The sequence below is a fragment of the Labeo rohita genome, unplaced genomic scaffold, assembly GCF_022985175.1.
Source record: "Labeo rohita strain BAU-BD-2019 unplaced genomic scaffold, IGBB_LRoh.1.0 scaffold_540, whole genome shotgun sequence".
Classification (NCBI taxonomy): Eukaryota; Metazoa; Chordata; class Actinopteri; order Cypriniformes; family Cyprinidae; genus Labeo; species Labeo rohita.
Genome location: NW_026129463.1, coordinates 22478 through 47180, shown reverse-complemented (window position 1 = coordinate 47180; position 24703 = coordinate 22478). Strand labels below are relative to the sequence as shown.

Here is a 24703-nt window from a genome sequence, read left to right as displayed (position 1 = left end):
CCATTTTCAAGAAATGGCTAAAAAAATATTTTGTTTTTCATGAACGCTTGACTAATTAAAGGGATAGTTCACCCAAAAATCGAAACGAGCCTATGATTTACTCACCCTCAATCCATTGTATGTGTACATGAGTTTCTTCTTTCAGACAAACACAATCAGAGTTATATCAATAAACATCCTGGCTCTTCCAGGCTTTAAATTGGCAGTGAATGGCTGCTATGAGTTTGAAGCTCAAAGTGCATCCATCCATCATAAACATACTTAACATGGCTCCTGTGGGTTAATAAAGACCTTCTGAAGCGAAGCATATTTTACACCTTATAAAGTAAAATAACTAATGTTCAGGTCAAACAGCCATACAGAGTCAACTTGAGCATAACTTGCATGATGTAGGATTGTAGCTTAGCATGTCATGTCGTAGCATTTTGCCGGGAGCAAGTTTTTTTTTATTTTTATTTTTTTTACTTTAAAAAGTGTAAAATATGCTTAGCTTCAGAAGGGCTTTATTAACCCCCTGGAACTATGTAGAGTACGTTTATGAAGGATGGATGAACTTTTGAGCTTCAATCTCATGGCAGCCATTTACTGTCATTATAAAGCCTGGAAGAGGCAGGGTGTTTATTGATATAGCTCTGATTGTTTTTGTCTGAAAGAAGAAAGTCATATACACAGAAACTATCCCTTTAATACTAACACTTTCTGTTTATTAAAAAACTGCTATGTCTACTGTGTTAGACTAACTGGGACTTTGTATGTTGCTTTGGATAAAATGTCACTGTAAATGTATACAGGTATACAGCAGTTGCCTCTTGTATGTAGGTATTTTTGCATGTTCTAAATGATGTACTAAACATGTTTCCTATAATTTTATTATTCATTTAACTTGACATACAGTGCTTCTGTACAATGACTAATACAGTGACTGTAGAATATGTTGTTAATTTTACAGAAATTGGCTGAAAATGATGATGTTCTTTTTTATGTATTTCTAAGTACTGTGCTCTTTTCTCTACTGTCCAAACATTTTAAACTGTAATATTTCTGGAAAATGAATGATTAAAATATCTGCAGACATTGTCTTTGCATTACGAATTTACTACATTTTTATGCAACATTTCTTGATTATTGTAGTTAATAATATCTGTATTTTAACAAAATGATTCCAGGTAGACATAAAATAACTTCTAAATACCTTTTTAATTTTTCTGTAAAAAGAAGGATTAATCCTTTACAAAATATGTGCTTACTGCGTTTTTATAAATTATTTCTTAGTTATTGTACATAGAAAAACTGTAGTTTAAAAGTAAATTACTGTAGATGGACAGAGCAGTTCTATAAAATAACTTATTAAAACCTTAAATTTATCGCAATTAACCTGAAATTTGGTTGTTTTCTATGTAATTTAACATAATTTTTGTATATTATCAATGATAATATACTGTAATTTAATTAATTTTGACCATAAAGTGTATTCTGTATTTTTACAGTTTTTGCTTGTAATTTTGAAAAATGGTGATTTTCTGTAATTTAACGGAATATCTCTGGAATCCCTGCTGCCAGTCTTTTTACCGTTTTTTTTTTACAGGATTTTTTTTACAGTGTATGGTATGTTTAGAAATATATTTTCATAAACAAAACACAGCAATAATACTTGAGTAACACTGTTGACAGTCAAATTATGTGAAAAACCATTCCTTTTTGAGGTTATATAACAATAAACACTTAATTTTTTTTTAAAGAGCATACCCAAATGTCTTGATAACCCAATCTAACTGAAGGCAAAACTATGAAATTTATATGATTTATATTTGAGGTCATTTTCATGCTTAACTGCAGAGTAGAATGAGCAACCTTAAAGATATATATATATATATATATATATATATATATATATACTTCACGGACATGAGATGTACCCACAATTATAGAATGACCCACATGTCAACAGTCAAAAGCTATGTGAGAAACATAACTAACACAGAAATGTTTATGATAAAGTTTCTCATCAAAAGACTGACCAGTGTAAGATGGACTCATCATAAAAGGAGGCCAGACCCTCCTCATAATCCACAACCCAGGCTCCACACTCAGACTGTTCCAGCCCATCATGTTTATGGCCTAAATACCACTTAGTTCACTCCGCCACCTGCACCTCATTGTAAAAGACAGTTTCCTCCTGTTGGTTGTAAAAAACAGAAAGAAAGCATTAAGTTATAAAGAGCCCATGACTGAATTCATCTTAAGATAAATAATGAGATAAATATTATTAGTCACCACTTGAAGACTAGCAAAATCAACAGGATTTTAAACAGATTACTTATCTTGTAATAAACTATAATGAATTTTATTCATATATGAATGCACCATGTATTAATTCATTGTCTTGCAGAATAACAATTATTAATATAATAAACCATACAAAACTAATTTAATATTTGGTGTAAAATTTGTGACTCTGTAAATGCTGATCACGTTCTAAAGAAATTTCAGAATAAAGACAAGAGAAAGGGCACTGAAATGACATTATTTTTATATCACCCTGAAAAACATCAGCTCCACATAAAACGTTATTTATAATCATTTAGATGTGCTAATACGATGTATTAACATTGGTAACTAAATAAATAATTGTAATATACATGCATACAATATAAACATGCATTCATTATGTGGGTGTTCGTTTTATATCTAAATTGCCATACAATCATATATATCTTGTTTTATTTATAAATTAATAGACAGTGTTTGTTAATTGTTTGGCAGATCAAAACAGGCACTCCATGGCTAGGTGTGCATTAAACAATTGTAATGCATGCCTGGGGTCAAAGAACCAGTCGACGCAAAGTCGAACTTGTTTTCTTTCCCCGTTCTCATTCTGTAAAAGTTTATTGTATTTTGAAGAAAATTCAGAATAAAGGCAGGAGAAAACATTAAACAGATAACATCACACATGTGTTTATATGATACCATTCATGGTAACTGAATTCAAATACACGTTTTATAAATATACATCTATTATAGGCGAGAAATAATAACTACACATATAAAAAAATGGCATTTTTAAATTATAACTGTAATAATAAGGTAATAAAGATAAATTCACCATTTTGTTTTCTGATCCTCTCAAGTTCTGAAGAAAATTCAAAATATAGTCATGAGAAAACAATAAATAGATACCATCACAGGTACATATGGTAACTGATATATAATTCAAATATACATTTTATAATTATGCATCTATTATAGTGGAGAAATAATAGCTACACATATAAAAAATGGCATTTTTAAATTATTACTTTAATAATAAGATAATAAAGATAAATTCACCTTCTTGATGTCTGATCTTCTCAAGTTCTGAAGAAAATTCAAAATAAAGTCTTGAGAAAACAATAAATAGATACCATCACAGGTATATATGGTAACTGATATATAATTCAAATATACATTTTATAATTATGCATCTATTATAGTTGAGAAATAATAACTACAAAAAAATGGCCTTTTTAAATTATTACTGTAATAATAAGGTAATAAAGATAAAATCACCTTGTTGTTGTCTGATCTTCTCAAGTTCTGAAGAAAATTCAAAATAAAGTCATGAGAAAACAATAAATAGATACCATCACAGGTACATATGGTAACTGATATATAATTCAAATATACATTTTATAATTATGCATCTATTATAGTTGAGAAATAATAACTACACAAAAAATGGCCTTTTTAAATTATTACTGTAATAATAAGGTAATAAAGATAAAATCACCTTGTTGTTGTCTGATCTTCTCAAGTTCTGAAGACAGTTTAAAATAAAGTCATGAGAAAACAATAAATAGATACCATCACAGGTATATATGGTAACTGACATATATAATTCAAATATACATTTTATAAATATGCATCTATTATAAGGGAGAAAATAATAACCACATATGTAAAAAAAAAAAAAAGAAATTATAGAAACACTTTAAAATGCCATTTTAATTATTAATGAAATAATAAGCTAATAAAGATAAATTCACCTTGTTGTTTTCTGATCTTCTCAAGTTCTAAAGAAAATTCAAAATAAAGTCATGAGAAAACAATAAATAGATACCATCACAGGTATATACAGGTGCATCTCAATAAATAAGAATGTTGTGGAAAAGTTTGTTTATTTCAGTAATTCAACTCAAATTGTGAAACTTGTGTATTAAATAAATTCAGTGCACACAAACTGAAGTAGTTTAAGTCTTTGGTTATTTTATTTGTGATGAATTTGGCTCACATTTAATTAATTCACTCAATCTCATTAGAATTAGAATATGGTGACATGCCAATCAGCTAATCAACTCAAAACACCTGCAAAGGTTTCCTGAGCCTTCAAAATGGTCTCTCAGTTTGGTTCACTAGGCTACACAATCATGGGGAAGACTGCTGATCTGACAGTTGTCCAGAAGACAATCACTGACACCCTTCACAAGGAGGGTAAGCCACAAACATGTATTGCCAAAGAAGCTGGCTGTTCACAGAGTGCTGTATCCAAGCATGTTAACAGAAAGTTTGGAAGGAAAAAGTGTGGAAGAAAAAGATGCACAACCAACTGAGAGAACCACAGCCTTGAGAGGCTTGTCAAGCAAAATTGATTCAAGAATTTGGGTGAACTTCACAAGGAATGGACTGAGGCTGGGGTCAAGGCATCAAGAGCCACCACACACAGACGTGTGAAGAAATTTGGCTACAGTTGTTGCATTCCTCTTGTTAAGCCACTTCTGAACTACAGACAACGTCAGAGGCGTCTTACCTGGGCTAAGGAGAAGAAGAAATGGACTGTTGCCTAGATGAGAGCAAGTTTTGTATTTCATTTGAAAACCAAGGTCCTATAGTCTGGAGTAAGGGTGGAGAAGCTCATAGCCCAAGTTGCTTGAAGTCCAGTGTTAAGTTTCCACAGTCTGTAATGATTTGGGGTGCAATGTCATCTGCTGGTGTTGGTGCACTGTGTGTTTTGAAAACCAAAGTCACTGCACCAGTTTACCAAGAAATTTTAGAGCAGTTCATGCTTCCTTCTGCTGACTAGCTTTTTAAAGATGCCGATTTCAGCCTGCCCACACTGCCAAAAGCACCAAAGTTGGTTAAATGACCATTGGTGTGCTTGACTAGCCAGCAAACTCACCAGACCTGAATCCCACAGAGAATCTATGGGGTACTGTCAAGAGGAAAATGCCAAACAAGAGATCAAAAAATGCAGATGAGCTGAAGGCCACTGTCAAAGAAACCTGGGCTTCAATACCACCTCAGCAGTGCCACAGACTGATCACCATCATGCCACGCCAAATTGAGGCAGTAATTAAAGCAAAAGGAGTCCCTACCAAGTATTGAGTACATATACAGTAAATTAACATACTTTCCAGATGGCCAAATTGGTCTTATGAAGTATTCTAATTTGTTAAGATGGTGAATTGGTGGGTTTTTGTTAAATGTGAGCCAAAATCATCACAATTAAAAGAACCAAAGACTTAAACTACTTCAGTCTGTGTGCACTGAATTTATTTAATACACAAGTTTCACAATTTGAGTTGAATTACTGAAATAAATGAACTTTTCCATGACATTCTAATTTATCGAGATGGACCTGTATGGTAACTAAATGTATAATTCAAATATACATTTTATAAATATGCATCTATTATAAGGGAGAAATAATAACTACACATGTAAACAATAATAATTGGGAAAAAAAACTCTTTAAAAGTGGCATTTTTTTAATTATTACTGAAATAATAAGCTAACAAAGATAAATTCACCTTTTTGTTTTCTGATCTTCTCAAGTTCTGAAGAAAATTCAAAATAAAGTCATGAGAAAAGAATAAATAGATACCATCACAGGTATATATGGTAACTGAATATATAATTCAAACATACATTTTATAAATATGCATATATTATAGCAGACAAATAATAACTACACATGTAAACAATAATAATAAAAAAAACACTTTAAAAATGGCATTTTTTTAATTATTACTGTAATAATAAGGTAATAAAGATAAATTCACCTTCTTGTTTTCTAAACTTCTCTTGTTGATGAAGCTCTGAAGACAAAAAATAAACTCATGAAAAAACAATAAATAGATACCATCACAGGTATATATGGTAACAGAATAAATAATTTAAATATAAATTTTATAAATATGCATCTATTATAGGGGAGAAATAATACATTGAATACATTGAACTTTCTCTTTATATTTTTCTAAATCCCTAAAAATAAAGTCCAGACATCAGAAAAGTATCGGTCTATAAACGTGTTTAGATGAAAGAAATTCACATGCGTTATGGATGGGAGACAACATATTTTGTAGACTTTCTGTGAGTTACAATGCACAGAGATTGGTCCTGCCTGTTGTTTATTAATTCCAGCAATGACGTTCTACAATGTTGTCCATTGATGTTGCATGTAGTGATATCATCAGAATTTGAGTGATCACTGTCCGAACGTGCAGTGAGCCAGGGAATTTACCAGTGACCGAATTCGTGTACATGATACACTGATTCACAAGCTCGGGAGCTAGGGAGCTGATTGAGGTGCACCCTCAGTCTTGTGTAAGGGTTGCTAGGGTACTCTGTTTGGTTGCTAGGGAGTGGCTTGAGAGCTGCCAATGATGATAATCCAAAGGCTGCTTGCCAGTATAAATAATATAAACCAACCCCCATGTCTCTGTGACATTCTGATTTGAAGACATGCCTCTTTGGGTTTGGGTTGCTAGGGTGCTTGATAATGGATGCTGAGGGGTGACTAGAAAGTATCAGTGATGATTCATGATTGGCTGTTTGCTGCAACGAGACAAACAATCCCACCCCCTTGTTTCTATGAGACTGTGATCTAAAGATATCAATCTGGGCCTTTTATAATGGCAGTCTATGAAATCAGTTGCTAGGGTTCTCTAAATGGTTGCTAGAACATGGCTTGACAGCTTCACGGTGATCCTGAGAGTCTGATTGGATGCCTGAGTAAAATGAGCCCACCCCTACAGTATGTCTACAGTAATGACATTGTGATGCAGTTATGTTCAATGTAAAATTACTATGTAAATTACCATAGGAAAAACGTGTGCTCAGATGCTGTTTTATGGGCCGTCCCTCACCATAGTATGTCTATGGGGCAATTTTGAGGGGCTCTTGTGCCCCAGGGGTACAACTTATACCCAATTGCAGGGTATGTTCTCTCACAGGTTGACAGCCTCTTCAACTGTGGTGATTCATAAGATTCTATGAAATTCTCGCTTGGCGCTACAGGCCGTCAAATTTGGCGGCAATGTAAATTCTGTACAATTTTTTTGCTCAATTTTAGCACACCTCTCCTCAATAAGCCACATAATTTGACACCTCATTCATGGGTCTGTGTGCAGGAGAAGTAGCGGGCCGGAATTTGGTGTGGAAGAAAAAAATAATAAGTATGCAAGATAATAATAGTGATGCTTCGCCTTTGGCAAGCACCACTAATAAAACACAAACTCCACTAAATAAAAACTAAAATGCCAAAAACTTACATGACCTGAAAACAAACTTTGCATTAAATTTGAAGTTGTATCTTAAAAAGATAAATTTATGTTTTTTTTTTCCTCTGTTATTCTGCAGTTTATTGTGTTCTGAAGAAAATTCAGAACAAGGGGAAGAGAAGACATCATTAAATATACAGGCCATAATCATTTCTTTCTGAGGAACAACAACTAGAAATAAAACAATTTGCATTTTTAAAAATAATGGCAAAAACATTAAGATATGCACAAAAGCATATGAATACACAGTGTCTGTTAAGTATATATTTTGTGGATAAAAATGATTTATAACTTATAACTTTATAAAAGACAAATTCACCTTCTTTTATTTTCATGTTCTCGTTCTTTAAAAGTTCATTGCGTTCTGAAGAAAATTCGGAATAAAGGCAAGAGAAAACAGCATTAAACAGATCACACATGGGTTTATATGGTAACTAAATAAATAATTCAAATGTACATTTTATAAAAATGTAAACATTTAAACGTATAGGGGAGAAATAATAACTACAAATATAAAAAAATTGAAAATGGCAAAAATGTTTACATTTTTAGTGAAATAATAAGTTAATAATTATAAATTCACCTTGTTGTATTTCCTTAATCTCATTCTGTAGTTTTTTGCATTCTGAAGAAAATTCAGAATGAAGGCAAGAGAAAATAACATTAAATAGATCACACATTGGTTTAAATGGTAACTGAATAAATAATTCAAATGTAAATAAAACTTGAAAATGGCAACGTTTACATTTTTAGTGAAATAATAAGTTAAGAAATATAAATTCACCTTGTTGTGTTCTGCTAATCTTATTCTGTAGTACTTTGCATTCTAAAGAAAATTCAGAATAAATGCCAGAGAAAAAAAAATAGATTATTAAATAGAACATCACACACAAGTATGGCAACTGAATAATTCAAATGTATATTTTATAAACATGCTTCTATCATGGGGTGGAATAATAACTACAAATAAAAAAAAAAAAAAAAAAAAAAAAAAAAAAAAAAGACAAAATCATTTACACTGACAGTGAAATAATAACCTAATAAAGATAAATTCACCTTTTTGATTTGTCATGTTCTCATTCTTTAGTTGATCAAGTTCTGAAGAAAAGGCAAGTGAAAAAAACAATAAATATAGATGCCATAATTATTTAATTTTTTTACTGAGGAACAACAACCATAAATAAAACAGTAATTCTATTTAAACAAATAAATAAAAAGGCCAAAAACTTGGATTTAAGATATACACAAAATCATATGAATACATAGTGTCTGTTAAGTAGATATTCTGTGGATGAAAAACAAACTTTACATTAAGATTAAATTATAACTTAAAAAGACAAATTTACCTTGCTTTCTGTCTACTGTACTCATTCCGTAGTTGTCAAGTTCTGAAAAAAGTAAGAACAAAGGGAAAAGAAGGTGACTAAGGTGACCAAAGATATACATGTGACAAAAAAAAAAATACAGTATATGAATACACAGTGTCTGTTAATTAACTATTTAGAGGATGAAATGTATGTTCCTTTTATGCCTTTTTTATTCAATCAAACATACTGTGTCATATTCTTTTATATTCTATTCTCTTAATATTTCTCATATTAACATCTTGTTAAAATACACTAAAGATGTTAATATGAGAAATGCTAAGCAGGATGCAACTATAAAAAAAAGTCATAAATGTGACCCTGGACCACAAAACCAGTCTTAAGTAACACAAGTATATTTGTAGCAATAGGCAAAAATACATTGTATGGGTCAAAATTATCGATTTTTCTTTTATGCCAAAAATCATTAGGAAAGATCATGTTCCATAAAATTTTTTTGTAAATGTCCTACCGTAAATATATCAAAACTTAATTTTTGATTAGTAATGTGCATTGCTAAGAACTTCATTTGGACAACTTTAAACAATTTTCTCAATATATAGATTAATTTGCACCCTTAGATTCCAGATTTTCCAATATTTGTATCTCTGCCAAATATTATCCTATCCTAACAAACCACACATCAGTGTAAACTTATTTATTCAACTTTCAGATGACGGTTTAATCTAAATTTTTTTTAAAAATTACCCTTATGGATGGTTTTGTGGGGTCACAAATAATATATTTCTGCCTCATATGATCAAAATCCACTTTAGAACTCTAAAAATAGTCTAAAAATAGTACAAACACTAGATGGTGTTACAGTATAAAGTGTGTTTTTGGGGAAAAAAATAGTATTAATCAAAAGTATTAACTTTATTAATCTCATAATGTAAATTGTTATGTGTAGCTTGAGGCTAATTATGGCTATAATGGCCCTGTTGCCAGGAGTGATTATATAACCACTTTGGCAAAAGAATTCACATAATGTAAGAAGAAAATGTTTGGTTTTGTAGGAATATGTTTGATAATATGTGTATATTTGTACATTAAGATGGCTGAGAAAGGTTGTGCCAAATGGGCAGAAAGCAGAATTTCTGATTGTGGCATCAATCGTGTGTCCATACAAGCAGATTGGCACAGTGAAATATCGTCTTTTCAAGTTTGTTAGGCCATAGCGTGTCATTACCCACTGTCATATTTGAAGGGGTTTTTGAATGCAAAATTTACTTTTACATGGTGTTTGCATATAATGTGTCTTGTGTAGTGTGTGGACACAACCCTACAATGATAAAAAAACCATTCACTCCTTCTTAAAAAAAAAGAAACTGTACAGTCTCAACAATCAAGCCATTTAGATTCTTCCTGAGCAATATGACTTCACATTGCAAGGCTTCCACCAGTAGTGGGCACTCGTAATCAACGTACATTCCGAGTCCACGAGATGGAAGGAAGTTAGCCAGTGACAGGCATAAAAAATGAACTGAAATGCAGCCTATGTTTCATAAGCAATACAGGTGTTTTGTAGTTAGATGTAAATGTGACAAAAAATTTTTTGTTTTGTTTTTGATGGTAACGTACCACCAAATGCACCTAAACTCATTTGTCTGCGCAAATCATTTTACTCCGGAGTCCGGACTGCTTTCTGAATGAGGGACAATTCAAGGCAGGTTTTGTTAAAATGTTACAACTCACGAATGGATCAATACCAACTGATCCAGCAGCAGCTCCAGAAGAAGTAAATCTCACATTTTATATATTTTTAATGATTATTTGCGAATTGTCTTTCCTCTTTCATGGAAAATAGGGCGGGGTGAGCAGAGCTCATTAGCATTTAAAGAAATATGCACCGAAATGGATCTCTGTGAACAGAGCTTTTTTGACAGGGAAACAGGGTGTTGTTTTACATGACCATTGAGGAAATTTTAACCAAAGTATGTCATAGACTTTGAATGAAGACCCTAAAGAATAATACCAACTTGTGGAAAAAAGGCTTCCGATATCCGATATATAAAGGCTTCCCGGTAATATTGAACATGGCTGAGAAAGACTGCTCCGAAATGACTTGACTCATTCAGCTGTATATTGTGCAATATGTTCAAGGTCCATTACAACTGTTGCAGTAAAAATAATCAAAATTTAGATTTTGTCAGGACATTAGATTGTGTATTAAGGCCCTGTATTAATCTAACCCTCTCCATGCCACAGCTGGGACCATTTGACTGAATAAAAAAGTAATGAGACTTTAAATTAATAGTAAACTTAATAATTTTCAGAAAAAAAATTCTGCACCCAGAGCTGGGTAGTAGCTGATTACATGTAATCTGGGTTATGTAATCAGATTCAAAAAATATTGTACTTGTAATTAGAGTAAATTACATTTTAAAATACTCGTAATCAGACTACAGTTACTTTAAGGATTACATGAATACATATTATTGTAACAGGACTCAACGTGAAAACAATGATAGATCCAAGTGCTAGCTTTATTAAACACAGCGTGGTCAAAACAGACAGGGTCAAAATACCAGCAAACAGTAATATCTAAGGGAAAGACAAAAGAGTAATCCAGAAACAGGCAAAGGTCAGGGCAGGCAGCTAAACATCCACAAAAAACAGGGCAACAGTCCAAGGTCAAAATTCAAGTGAGCAGTCCAAATTAACAAAATAAACAAGGCAAAGAAACTAGAGCTAGACTATGACAATGGCAATGACTATGTCAATTAAGCAAGGCAATGGAAAACAAGAAACCGCTCAGTAGAGTCCGCAACAGCAAAACAATACTTCACAATTGCTGTTTGGCATGGCCATCCTTATATGACTGCCAAACAGGAAGTAACCACAGAGGAAGCAGAGGGAGTGGTAACAGACAGTACTTAGATGAGGGCTCCATCTGCTGGCGTGGTGTTATAATTATTCACACAATAGAAATAAATTATGATTATTATTCTCCCTAATTTCTCTTTTTCATCTTTTAAATTTTCCTTTCTAAAATATCCTACCAATTCTATGCTTTCAGAAAGTCCAGTTTTGTGGACATTGGAATTATCATTCTGCAGGTTTTTTAACCATGGATTATTATGTCTTTGGAAGGCTTTTGTGTTTTAAACTCATTAAAATGCATATATTCACTTTATTTCTTATTTACATGTAACGCAAGCATTCCAAAACCTTTGTCATCTAAACCTTATTCACCAAATATATTTATTTTAAGAACTCCTGAGATTTTAAAATAAATATTTCAATAATTAAGTAATAATTAAATATTACATTTGCATGTTCACAGTTTCTTTGATGTTGATTAATGGTCACATAGCATGCAGGTAAATAAAAAAATATTTTATCTTTTTTAGTAAGTGTTTTATTTTAGTTGTTATTTTAAAACAAAGACTATAGAAATACAAAGATGGTTTACTCCTATACTTATGAAACTGCAACAAGCAATATGGAGGAATAGTCCCACCTCTAAATGAAAGATCCAAATTTCTCATAGAAACCTGAGGCTATATGATCATAAAAAACAACATTCACAGGGCAGTTTCAGATTTTTGTTGCTGATTTGACATGTAATTTAATTGTGAGTTCTGTAAGCAGTTTTTGAAATTTCAGGGCCCTTATTTATCAGTAATGTGTAGAAAAGGTTCTATATTTTGTCCTACAAATAAAAATTAGAATGTGTGAAAGTGCAAAAAAATCCATATTTATCAAATGTGCGTACGCGGTTCTTACGCACACCAGTAAGTAATCATTGTTGATAAATCCCACGTTCTTAAGCATCATGCTCGTTCACATTCATGGACCCCCCCCAGGAAACAAGACTAAACATCTTACGTCTTTTTGCTTATCTAGTAAATGCATCTTCTTAATTTAAGAATTTTTCGATATTTTGACTAGAAACCAGACAAAATACTAAGTGAGCACTGTTGATAAATGAGGGCCCAGGATTCCCCCATTCATTAAGATTTGGTCTTGTATTAGCTGCCCAGAGACATTGCAAATATGGCTGCAGAGTGAAGAGACTTTCCTTGAAAGGGACTTTGTTTTAAAATGATTCATTTGAATTGTAATTTTTTATGATTTAATTAATTGTTAGCTTTTCATTAAACTCACAAACTCCCTGCAGTTCCTTTATGAACTCTGGTTTGAGAAACCTTTGTGTAATATGTTTAATGCACTTCATGTTGTAAATTACAATGAATGGAACATATTTTCTTACTCTTTGCATTTTTCATATCATTATTTATATCATTTTTGTCATGTAATCTGGAATCAGAAATGGATTACAATTTGTAAGTAATCTACCCAGCTCTGGTGACAACTTTAGCATCTTTTATTTATTTAAAAGGGTCATGAACTGCCTTTGTACAGTTCATGACCCTTTTAAATAAAGTTTTTTTTTAAGTAAAGTTGTTGGACGGTAGGGAGGGTTGTACCAATGATTCGCTCAGCAGTCCGAACTATCCAGTGTAGTCTTCTAAGGTCAGTTTGGTAGCTGAGCTGAACTAGACAGTTATTGAGGTGCAGAGGACAGATTCAATGATGGCTGAGTAGAACTGTCAGCAGCTCCTTTGGCAGGTTGAATTTCCTCAGCTGGCAAAGGAAGTACAGCCTCTGCTGGACCTTTTTGACAACACAGTCACTGTGATTGTCCCACCTCAGGTCCTGAGAGATTGTAGTGCCCAGGAACCTGAATGTCTCCACTGTTGTTAAAGAGCTGTTCATGATAGTGAGTAGGGGGAGAGCAGGGGGGGTTCCTCCTGAAGTCCACTATTATCTCCAGCGTGTTGAGCTCCTGGTTGTTGTGACTGCACCAGACAGCCAGCTCTTTAACCTCCTGTCTGTAAGGAGACTCATCTCCGTCCTTGATGAGGCCGATGACTGTAGTGTCATCTGCAAACTTCATGAGCTTGACAGAGGTGTCTTTAGATGTGCAGTTGTTGATGTACAGGGAGAAGAGCAGTGGGGAGAGGACACAGCCCTGAGGAGTGCCAGTGTTGGTGGTGCGGCTGTTGAATGTGAATTTCTCCAGTCTCACTAGCTGTTGGCTATCTGTCAGAAAGCTGGTGATCCATTGACAGATAGAGCTAGGAACAGAGAGCTGGATTAGTTTGGACTGGAGGGGTGTTGGGATGATGGTGTTGAAGGCTGAACTGAAGTCCACGAACAGGATACCCACATAAGTCCTTGTTTTGTCCAGATGTTGCAGGATGAAGTGCAGTCGCATGTTTACTGCATCATCCACGGGCCTGTTTGCTCTGTAAGCAAACTGCAGGGGGTCCAGTAAGTGGTCAAACAGTGGTCAGAAAGCCCCAAACCTGCCCATGTGTGTGATATGCATTTTTTATTGTGGTGTAACAGTGGTCCAATATATTACTGTCTCTGGTGGGACATGTAACATGCTGTCTGTATTTTGGATGGGAGAGATGTGCTTTATTAAAATCCCCAAGAACGATTAAAACAGTGTGCTGGTGTTTTTGCTCTATCTCATTGATCTGATTAGCAAGTTTCTGTAAAGCCAGGCTTACGTGCACTTGCAGAGGAATGTATACACTTACGAGAATGAACAAGTGAATAGAATGGCTTACAGTTAATGAAAAGCACTTCTAGATTGGAACAGCACATCTTCTTTAACACATCTGTACACCAAATTTAACTGATGTCATGTCGCCACGCGATTTCCCAGTTGATTCTGCTTTTGCGGTCCTGTCTGAACAGCTGGTAGCCCAGCATGAAGCGTGCTGTCTGGTGTGGCATCATTCAGCCAGGTTTCTGTTAAACACAGGGCAGCGGAGTTTGAAAAGTCCTTATTTGTCCAGGAGAGCAGGAGGAGTTTGTCCATTTTGTTGGGAGAGAGCGGAGATTCGCCAGATGTATGCTAGGCAACGCTGTTCAAAGTCTGTGCTGTCAAAGCTTCACGACCGCGCTGACTCGCTTCTCCCATCTGCGTGTCCTAAAACGTTTGATCAGCACCGCTGCTCTGCCAACTACAGTGTTCAGCAAAACGACCGAATAATCGAAAACCATTAGGAGATTTTGAGGTGTGTTCTGTTGAATGTTCAGCAGTTCATCCCTGGTAAAACTGATTGTGTTTAAGAGACAAAAAAAACAGGAAAAACTAACAAAAACAGAGCGAAGCACCATGGCTGCCATGTGTGGCACCACGTTGTTTAGATAAAAAGACTTATTTTAGTTTCAATCTTTTTGAAAATCCTGCGTCAAATCGTGAATTTGCGGTAAAATTAAGTGAACAAAAGTTCTTACTGACGCGGTCATTTTGGCAGACTGCCTTCAGTATAAGCTGTTTTTAGACTAACGAGAAAGTTTCGAGATCTGAAACTTACAGAATGTTTTTATAGTACAATGACAATGACCTCTTATATAACAAAAAGATCAGGGACCTTTTGGTTTCTCCGTTCATGACGGATATAACCATCAAATATAACCGTTGAAATATAAAAAACATAAAACAAATAAAAACAAACAAGAATTTTACCTCTGTTTTTACAAACAACTGCAGCTATCAGCATTCCAGCAATCACAATGAGCGCAACAGCAATTAAACTCAAGATGACTGATGTCCTCCATGGATTAAAACTTTTACCTGCAAAACAAAGGAGCATGTTGTGTCCAGTCAAACATTTATTACTGTTTGATTAAAAATAATTAATAATGCAAACAAGATAAATTTTCATAGTACATACACAGTAAAAAATGTGCAGTTAAAATGAATGTTGCTGATGCTTTTTGATTTACATAATGTACTGCACAAAATTCAGAATTTAAGTGTAACTTTGCTGAAGTTGAATCTTTCTCCAAGTTATGTGTACCGTGATATTAATTTAACTATCAACAAAACTCCGCCAGATGACACAAAATGATGTGTCATCATCAAAATGACAAAATTATGCATTTTGCATCATCTGGATTTATCATACACATAACTAGGAGAAAAATGAAACCTTGTTCATTTTCTCATACAACATTCTAACAATACAAAGCAGGTTAAAGATCTGCTAAATTTCACTTTATTTGATCTATTCTACAGCATTAAATAACCATAAAAACATCATAAAAATTGCTTAACAAATGTGCCAGCACGTACTTGAGGTCACAATCTGTGTCTCCAGCATGTGATGCTTTAGTCTGACTCTGCAGAGTATCTTGCCGACACTGTGATGTACAGTGATGGTGTGTTTCACAGTGAATCTGTCTGTGTTTTTCTGTGTCTCAGTAGTTTCTGAAGTCAAACTGACTCCTTCACTGTTCAGCCACTCAAGATAAGGTTCAGGATACCAACCTTCAGATTCACACTGCAAATGAAGCCTTTCTGAATGATCAAATCCATCTACAGTGATCAGTGGAGGACGTCCTACAGCTACAGAGACCAAGATGAAGAACATTCACTTAGTGCCTAACCCTATTTTGTTTTCCTGCTTATAAACTTGTTTTTGTTCTGTCTTGTGTTAGTTTGATGCTGACAAGAGCATCAAACAAAATCATCAAGGAGTATCATACAGGGGAGACAGGGGATGGTTGAAACACTTTTAACATTTTTCTATTTTAATAATCTATGCAATTATTAGCGACTGAGACCCAGAGTGTATGCTTGTTAGTCACTTTCATAGTTGTGTCAAATGTGAGCTTATACACCACTATTTAATTCAATATTTGTGGGTCAAGTAGAAGTAAATCATGAAAGTTAAAAAAAAACCCAATCCCAGTCTTCCCTACACCAAAGCTTAATGTTTTAAATGTTTGCTTTCATTGGTTTACTCACCTTCAACACGGACATCAACAGTTACATCATCATACCAGGATTTGGACTGAATGAAACACTTATAATATCCTTCATCAGAGGCTCGGACTGATGAGAGTTTGAGTGAAGCGTTTCCTCTCTGCAGTTCTTGATGGATCAGTTCTGTTCTGCCTCTGTAGGACTGAATCTGATCTGTGTTTCTGTCTTCATGATCCTCATAGAGATGCACTAATGAGTCTTTCAGACCAGGTCTAAACCACTCCACTCTCATGTCCACAACACTGGTGTTGGGTTTGAGAGAACAGGGCAGAATCACATCTTCACCAGCTACAGCAAGAACAGCATCTTCAGGTCCCACCACATCATACTCTTCTGTTATACAAAAAAGAAGGCAGGTGCAAAATAAAGGTTACCTTTTGATATGGTTCACTGGCATTGCCTCAGCTGCCTTTGGGGAAACTTCTTTTCTCTGAAATGCTTTAGACTGACTGAATAACATTTGTCCACTTGCACAGACAAATGGCATTTCAGCGTACCCAAATAGACAGGGCCATCTGCAAATATAAGTCAGTGCTGAATGCCATTACAGAAAGGAATGCCATTTCTTTCTCCTTCAGCATGAAGATCTCCTCCAAAGTAGAAGAAGAACATAAAGACAAAGAAGTATCCTTCCTGCTCGCTGTGGAAGAGCCTCAGCAGTGGATTATAATGCTGACATTGGCCTCTGAGAACGGTGCTTCTCCCCTGTGGCTATCCGGCTAATCCTGATGCGTCTTGTGTTTGCTTTCCAACTTATTCATCCAGGTGTTGTCTTTGTTGTCAGTGCTGGGTTTGCCTCACTACACTCTTAAAAATAAAGGTGCTTAAAAGGTTCTTCACAACGATGCCACAGAAGAACCATTTTTGATTCCACAAAGAACCATTCAGTCAAAGAACCATCTCTTTCTTACCTTTTTATAACCGGAAGAACCTTCTTTCACCACAAATACCTTTTATGAAACAGAAAGGTTCTTTAGATGTTAAAGGTTCTTTATGCAACCTGTCACAAATCTGGTCGGTGATCTGCGGTCCGCTCACCACCAGATGTCTCTCTCGTTCCATTGTCACACTCAGACTGTTGCACTACACCCCGGACTGCATCTCCCACTACCCACCACGCTGATTGCGCCATACACCTGTGGCCAATCAGCAGCCCTATAAAAGCCCCGGACTTTCTCTCGTTAGACACCGTGTATTGTGGAGTATTAATGTGGAGTATTGTATCAGTTGTGTTTAGCGCTCACCTAGTGCTAGCACTGTTTCCTTGTTTTCTAAGTTTCCTAGCTCCCGTGTTCCTGAGTTCCTAGTTTCCTTAGTTTAGTATTCTCGCCTGGCCATCTAGTTTCGTCTTTCTCGCCGCCTGCCTTTCTGGACTCTCGCTCGTTTAAGGATTATTCTTCTGTTTCACGTTATGGATTATGTTTGCCGTCGATTGACCCACGCCTGCTTCACGGACTCTCTCTACGTCTTGTGTGCGTTATACCTGTTTGTTATTGTTCTGACCCTGCCTGTCTGACCATGTCTTTGCCTCGTCCATTAAATAAAAGCGTGCATATGGATCCCCTCGCCTCTCGTCTCCCTCTCCACGTTACACAACCATTCAGACAAAAAAAGTTTTTCTATGGCATTGCGAAGCACCTTTATTTTTAAGAGTGTAAATGTATGCATCCAAGCAATTTACCACTGTTTTAGCAAACCAAAAAATAACAAACACCCTCACGAGGAGAGCAATTCTCCTCTTTGCAGGAGCAAGAACATCAGTCTCTCGCCTCAACACATTCTCTTCAGTATCATTTTTCTACGTTTAGGGTCCTCCATTGCTTTAAATCAGAAACGCTTGGCATCAATATGCCAGCGCGAAAGGCACTGGGAATTTTATGGTCATGATTAAATTATATATTATGTAATAATATTCCCATTATTGCGTATATGGGGTGTAATTTTTCAATGTAAACAGTCACAACTGTTTAATTTATATTACACTATTTACACATTTATGGGTATAAGATATAACAGACAGATACAACTACCATCATAATTTATTCAAAAAGTATTAATATTGCAAATATTCCGAGGAAAAACGAGTGATTTGTGAGAGGAATAGACGTGATCCTCTGTAAAGGTCATCATGTGTGCCGCAGTCAAAAATGAAATGAAATGAAATGAAATTCAATTCAAAAATGCCACCAGAAGAAGCTTTTCATCAGCCTTGGTTGTGAACTGCTATTGGCTATTGTGTGTCTTGTGACCAATTGCGTCATGCTACTGCAGTATCTTTTTGAATGTAATGATGTGAGCACATTAACAGAGCGGTGGGATCATTTTCAGCTATTATTCTCTTCTCTGCATAAAGATATTGTATGGCTTCAGAAGATTTGGAATGCAACAGGACTTGTTTGTAATGCTATTATACTGCTTGTGTATGATCAGTTTTTGCAGTAAATAACTATGACTGTATTTTTCAGGGATGTGATTTTTCCGGATTAATCCGGAATTCCGGATTTTTCGACCTGAAAATGTGACCTGTGTGAATCATGCAGATCTGATGCATTTTTCCTTCCTTTCCAAGTATCAACAAGGACGCATTTGCGACCGTTCGCAAATGGCGGATGGCGAAGTATGATTGGTCAGATCACCTGTCAATCAAGCTCCCTGCTGCGCAGTGTAAGTTACCTCAGTCGCTCATTTCGGTTAATTTTCCCAGCCGACAGCCGCAAATCATTGTCCGATTATTAACCGTTAACTGATAAGATGGTAAGTTAACACTTTTCAATAAGGTTCATTCAGCGCTGCCGCTCCCACCACGCGCATCACGCACTGTGCGTAGGGTACCGAGTGCTGAGGGGGCACCAAAAAATAGTCTAATGAAAAATCAATAATTATATTTTAATTATTATATTAAATATATAGCTCACTGAATCTGATGGCCGCAAATAGTTTCTCCCGGAATCTAGAGCGAGGGAGTTAGTGCGCCCGCGAGACAGAGACTGTGCTCCAAACCGCGTAGCGCGTGCATGACGAGAGAGAGCAAGAGACCGCGCGTGTGTGCTCATGAAGCACATGTAAGACAAACTCTACATTATCCCGCTTATTACATGGCTACCTACAAAATAAATCAATAATTTGACACAAAATATTGATTTTAAAAGGAGTTTATTGATTTAAAAACGATTTATATTGCTTCCGCTAAAGAAAATAGTCCGTCTCACTTCTCGTTCTCAAGTAGAAGTACAGATACTTGTGTTAAAAAATACTCTGGTAAAAGTAGAAGTACTGATTTAACTTCTTTACTCAAGTAAAAGTAGCCATGCGAATGATAACCATTTTTTTTTATGCAAAGCTAACGTTACCTGGACCACACAAATGCTAGAGTGCAAGCTGAGAAACCTAAGTGGATATGGAAAAAAGTTTCTTTATAAGCCATTGCCTACATTTTAAATGGATGTCTGCAAAATAGGCCTAAAACATCACATAGCCTATATGATTATTGTGACAGAGACTGGGACTCCAGGTTAATGAGATTCTGACTGAGTAGCAAGATATGAATTCAATCGTGAATTCAACTGTGATTCTGTGAGAACTGAATTCACAGACCCAGTTTCTCTTTTTTAATCTTCCCCTTAACATTTAAAGGAATCTACATGTAGACTATGTAGGCCTAATGATTTTTCCGCGAATGAATGCTGCCGAATCTGTCGAGTCGTCTTGTAGTGATAGGTCAAGTGCAACGTATATTCCCATTCAATATTTTATTATATTATGCGTCGCTTGTCGGACATAGCAACAGTAACTAAAGGGAACGAAAGGGAATGGTTTTCTATAGCCGCTAAAGAAAATACTGTTGTACCAGTACTGTAGTTACTACCCACAGAGTGTACAAAAATAAGTTAAAATATGTGTACAAAAATAAGTTAAAATTTATTTGTTGTTATAGAGAGAGGTGGTGATGGAGGGGGGGTTGGTTGTCTTAGTATATTTTCCTACTTTTTTGTCCTTAGCCAATCACATGCCTGATTTTTATCTGCCTGTTATGTATATTGTTCAGAATTGGTAGGTACAAATTCAAACAAACTATTAAATTAAGACAAACAACTGAAAACAAGGGAGGACACTGCATGTCGAAAAGTGATGCTAAAAGGATACTCCCCTGTGCATCGAAAAATTATGCTATATTATTATTTTTATTAGCGTTTACATTGCGTGCCCAGCCACAAAACAGCATCTTGTTCAGCCAGGTGTACAGCCTCAAGTCCACTGTTGAAATGAGTCAGCGGACACTTGTTGACAATGTGCTGCATGGTTTCTGGTTCCCCACAGCTATAGTTTGGATTGGTGGCTTGGCTCCACCAGACAAGGTTGACTGCACATCGACCTTGTCCTGTCTGGAATCGGTTCAGCATTGACCAGTGTCATCGAGAAAGGTCGAAACCAGTAGGACAGATTGATAGTTCAGCTATGAGGAAGTGGTTCACAACATCAGCTGCTGCCCACTTGTCACTCCATGCCGAATCAGCTGTCATATCCTCTGGCGGCGGGTCCGGCCAGACAGGTTTTCTTGATGACAGGTGGGCTGCTGGATGCAGTGTGATGTCCATGCTGAGTGGCAACTTGTCATTTGCTTGGACTTTTGTCAGCAGCTTGGCAGTGGCCTCCTGTCATCGGAGATGTGGTGGTGGTATGTTGCTGAGGACTGGCAGCCATGGTAAAGGAGTGGAACGTAGGGTTCCAGTGATTATGCACATAGACGTATTTAGCTGAACGTCTACAACAGGGGTGCTCAACCCTGGTCCTGGAGATCGACCTTCCTGCAGAGTTCAGTTCCAACCCTGTCCAAACACACCTGAACCAACTAATTAGGATCTGAAGGAGCACTTGATAATTACAGAGAGGTGTGTTCGATTAGGGTTGGAACTAAACTCGGCAGGAAAGTAGATCTCCAGGAACAGGGTTGGGCACCCCTGCTCTACAAGCTTGGTGTGGGATGATCTGAACCAGACTGATACACAGTAATCTGCGGATGAATAACACAGAGCAAGTGCAGTGGTCTTGAGTGTCTGGGCCCTTGCACCCCAACTGTGCCAGCCAGTTTGCTGAGTACATTATTTCGAGAACTAACTTTGGCTGCTGTCCTCTTCCGACGATCATGATATGTTAATGATTAGTCCAGGGTAATGCCAAGGTATGTTGGATTTGGGTACCTTGAGCATCATATAGCGACGCCAAGGGGTTCTGACCAAGCATCAATAATGTGACAAGGTGGGATTAAGAATGTGTTAAGCAATCTAGCTCCTTGCCATCTGAAGCCAGACTTGGGATGCCATTCCAGGTGTCTTATAATGGGGTCTTGGAAACAATGAAACAAGGCTATTCATTACAATTCACTCACAGACCTACCTGTTTTGTGGGCAGCCCATAGTGAGTCAGTGTTTTACAGCTGTTATTTCCTCGTTCCAAAAAAGGATGGCCCACCCTAAATCCCACCCCAAATCCTCTCACAAAGCACAGCAACACTTTGTGCCTTTGTCAAATAAAGAAAACAAACAGGGTGCGCTGTCTGCCGCCTTAGACTTAGTGATCTTCATTTTGAAACAGACCACTAAAATGAACTGAATCTCAGCGAATACTCAACACAAAGACATGAGAGAGATATCTATAGAAAGCTTGACATGTCTTATCCAGAACAAATATTCTGTGATAAAGTATTACATATTTCAGTGACTTTAACATTTTTGTTTTTCACTAACCATGCATAAACATTGCTTTCTCAAAAACAGAATCATGTACATACATGCAGCTCACATATTATTGTAGCCCAGTTTGTGCTGAATACAGTGTATTCAGACTTTAGCCATTTTTTTGTTTATAAGCAACTGAAAAAACACATATGTCAGGCCCCCAAAACATCCTCAGAGGCTCAATACCCCTAATAATACCTCTAATAAGCACATACAGCACTCAGTCTCAGGGCGACCCATGGCCACATCAAGGCCCTGGCCCCTTGGAAAGCCCCAACTGTACCGGTCGGGGATAGATCAAACCTCAGCTTTGCATCTGTTTAGCTGAGGGTTCATTCACAATATTAAACTACATGAAACGCTGCCTGTTTACACCTTTATGGATTCGAATAATTATTACGTGGCTCTTTGGAATGCTTGATTCTGATTGGTCAATCTTGCCATTCAGTGGTCAAATATTTCTGAATAATAAAACTTTAGTTGGACTATGACCGGTTGATTGTACCTTGTCCCTTACAGAAGTTAATTATTAAATTTCTCTTCAACTTTCTTTTACACATGAACACTCACTTGAATACAAATAATTACCTGATCTTGAATCAGTAATTCCACTAATAATCAGGAGGGTCAAACAAATAAACTTCATATTTGAAAGACATGGAAGCTGAAAAAAAAAAAAAAAAAAAAAAAAAACATATATGAAAAAAGAAGACAAATATTATAACCAGAAAACTCAAAGGATGGTGAGTAAACATGCATGTGTTTTCTTGATTTTACACAAAAAAAATCTAAACTCAGAAAATGTATGTAGACTTACTTGTTCAGGTGCTTTTCAGTTCTTCCATGACTTACCTTAAACTCAACATTGACTGCTCTCAAGAGTGTGAATAAATGCGAGATCATACAGAGATTAGTCCTGGTTTAGTTTTACTTTCTCATATCACTGAACAACGTAAGTGATTACACAGTTCCTCCAATCACACTATTGTTACATCCTCATGACAGTCTAAGAGCAGGGAGGAGTAACTTTTGTTGTAGTGGTGACAGGAAGTGAGCACCTCTCTGCTGCCTGAAATCAACATGTTCAGACTTTGAGTTTATAACTGCCATTTGTGGATTTCACTTTTTAAATCAATTTGCAGGCTCTGACTAGTTTAAATAGCTGGTTTAGAAGGCTCAGTGGCATAAGCACTTTTGAGACAGCAATTCACACCAAATATGAGATATGGGAGAGTGGGGTAAGTTTAGCCAGTGGGTAAATTGACCCACCCCCTGCATCTTGGCAACTGTACACTTTCACTGTCATGTGACCATGTATTTTGAAATCACACATCATTTCTGCCAGACTGTGAAAAAGAGAGACACATGGGAGCAGCAAGGCACCCATTTATTTAAAAAAACATTTTGGTTTGTCAAAGTAACATTTTAGCATGTGCTGTTACATCAAAGCAAACTGATCCAGATCTAAAAATATTTATGGTGCATATAGGTGTCACAGTATGTTGTTGGGGAACGCAGGAGACACAGAGATATATTTAAACAGTCTTTAATAAAAGTGAACAGAACGGGAAAACAAAAACTCAGGAGCTGGAAAGCACACATAAGAAACTAACAGATCAGACAAAGGGCAACTGAACAGGAAGGAACTAAAATACACAATTAACAACAGGTTCCGGGCTAATTAACAAATCAAACTAAACAAGAACAGGAAAATGACCAAATAAGGAAAACAGGAACTAAAGCTGGAGGGAAAACATGGAACACAAAGTCCAGAGTCCTGACAATAGGTGATTTAGCAATATATAAAACAATGCAAATCATTTAGCTAAATATTAGCCTGAATTGGTAAGCTAGCTATTTTTTTTTTTTTCAAAATGCCAGCAATGCAGCAAAGTGAGCCAAATGCTGTGGAATAAGCTGAGCCAGCACTTTTACTTACACTTTTACTTAGTTAAATTTCTGATGTAAAAACTGGTATTTTAATGTGTTATTACACAATTGGTTTAGTTTATCATATATTGTATAAACATACTACAGTATGTGTAGTTTATTTGACAGAGACAGTGTACATGTACACCAAATCCTTCTGTGAGAACCAGAAGATGCTTTTCATCACATTATAATCATGTATATCTTTCCTCCTGTAGTCTCTAATGGCCTGTTTGACATTACAGAAAAGGTACCATACCAATAATCTTCTGAATAAAATCTTGATTAGTTTCAGTGACATTTATTCCTTCATTCTAATTCAGTTTTTATATAATTTTACCT

At 35.8% G+C, this 24703-nt stretch overlaps 1 protein-coding gene across 8 annotated transcripts; it reads right to left on the bottom strand.

Annotated features, from left to right (window-relative positions):
* Nucleotides 1-628: 628 nt before the first annotated feature.
* LOC127161092 (butyrophilin-like protein 3) lies at nt 629-23405 on the bottom strand. 8 transcript variants are annotated; one of them, XM_051103740.1, is made up of 18 exons: nt 23250-23405; nt 23021-23096; nt 16680-17030; nt 16005-16277; nt 15396-15503; nt 8885-8926; nt 8595-8636; nt 8323-8364; nt 8122-8163; nt 7858-7902; nt 6036-6071; nt 5784-5810; nt 4023-4049; nt 3767-3793; nt 3547-3573; nt 3328-3354; nt 3104-3130; nt 629-2176 (listed from the first exon to the last, which is right to left on the bottom strand). In XM_051103740.1, exons 2-18 carry the CDS (start codon nt 23076-23078, stop codon nt 2154-2156), a joined length of 1224 nt encoding a protein of 407 aa, XP_050959697.1. In that variant the 5' UTR covers nt 23079-23096; nt 23250-23405; the 3' UTR covers nt 629-2153. The 8 variants fall into 8 exon arrangements, with proteins under 8 accessions (XP_050959697.1, XP_050959691.1, XP_050959693.1 ...); XM_051103734.1 differs by having other exon boundaries at nt 23285-23405; XM_051103736.1 differs by lacking the exon at nt 3547-3573 and having other exon boundaries at nt 23285-23405.
* Nucleotides 23406-24703: the final 1298 nt, after the last annotated feature.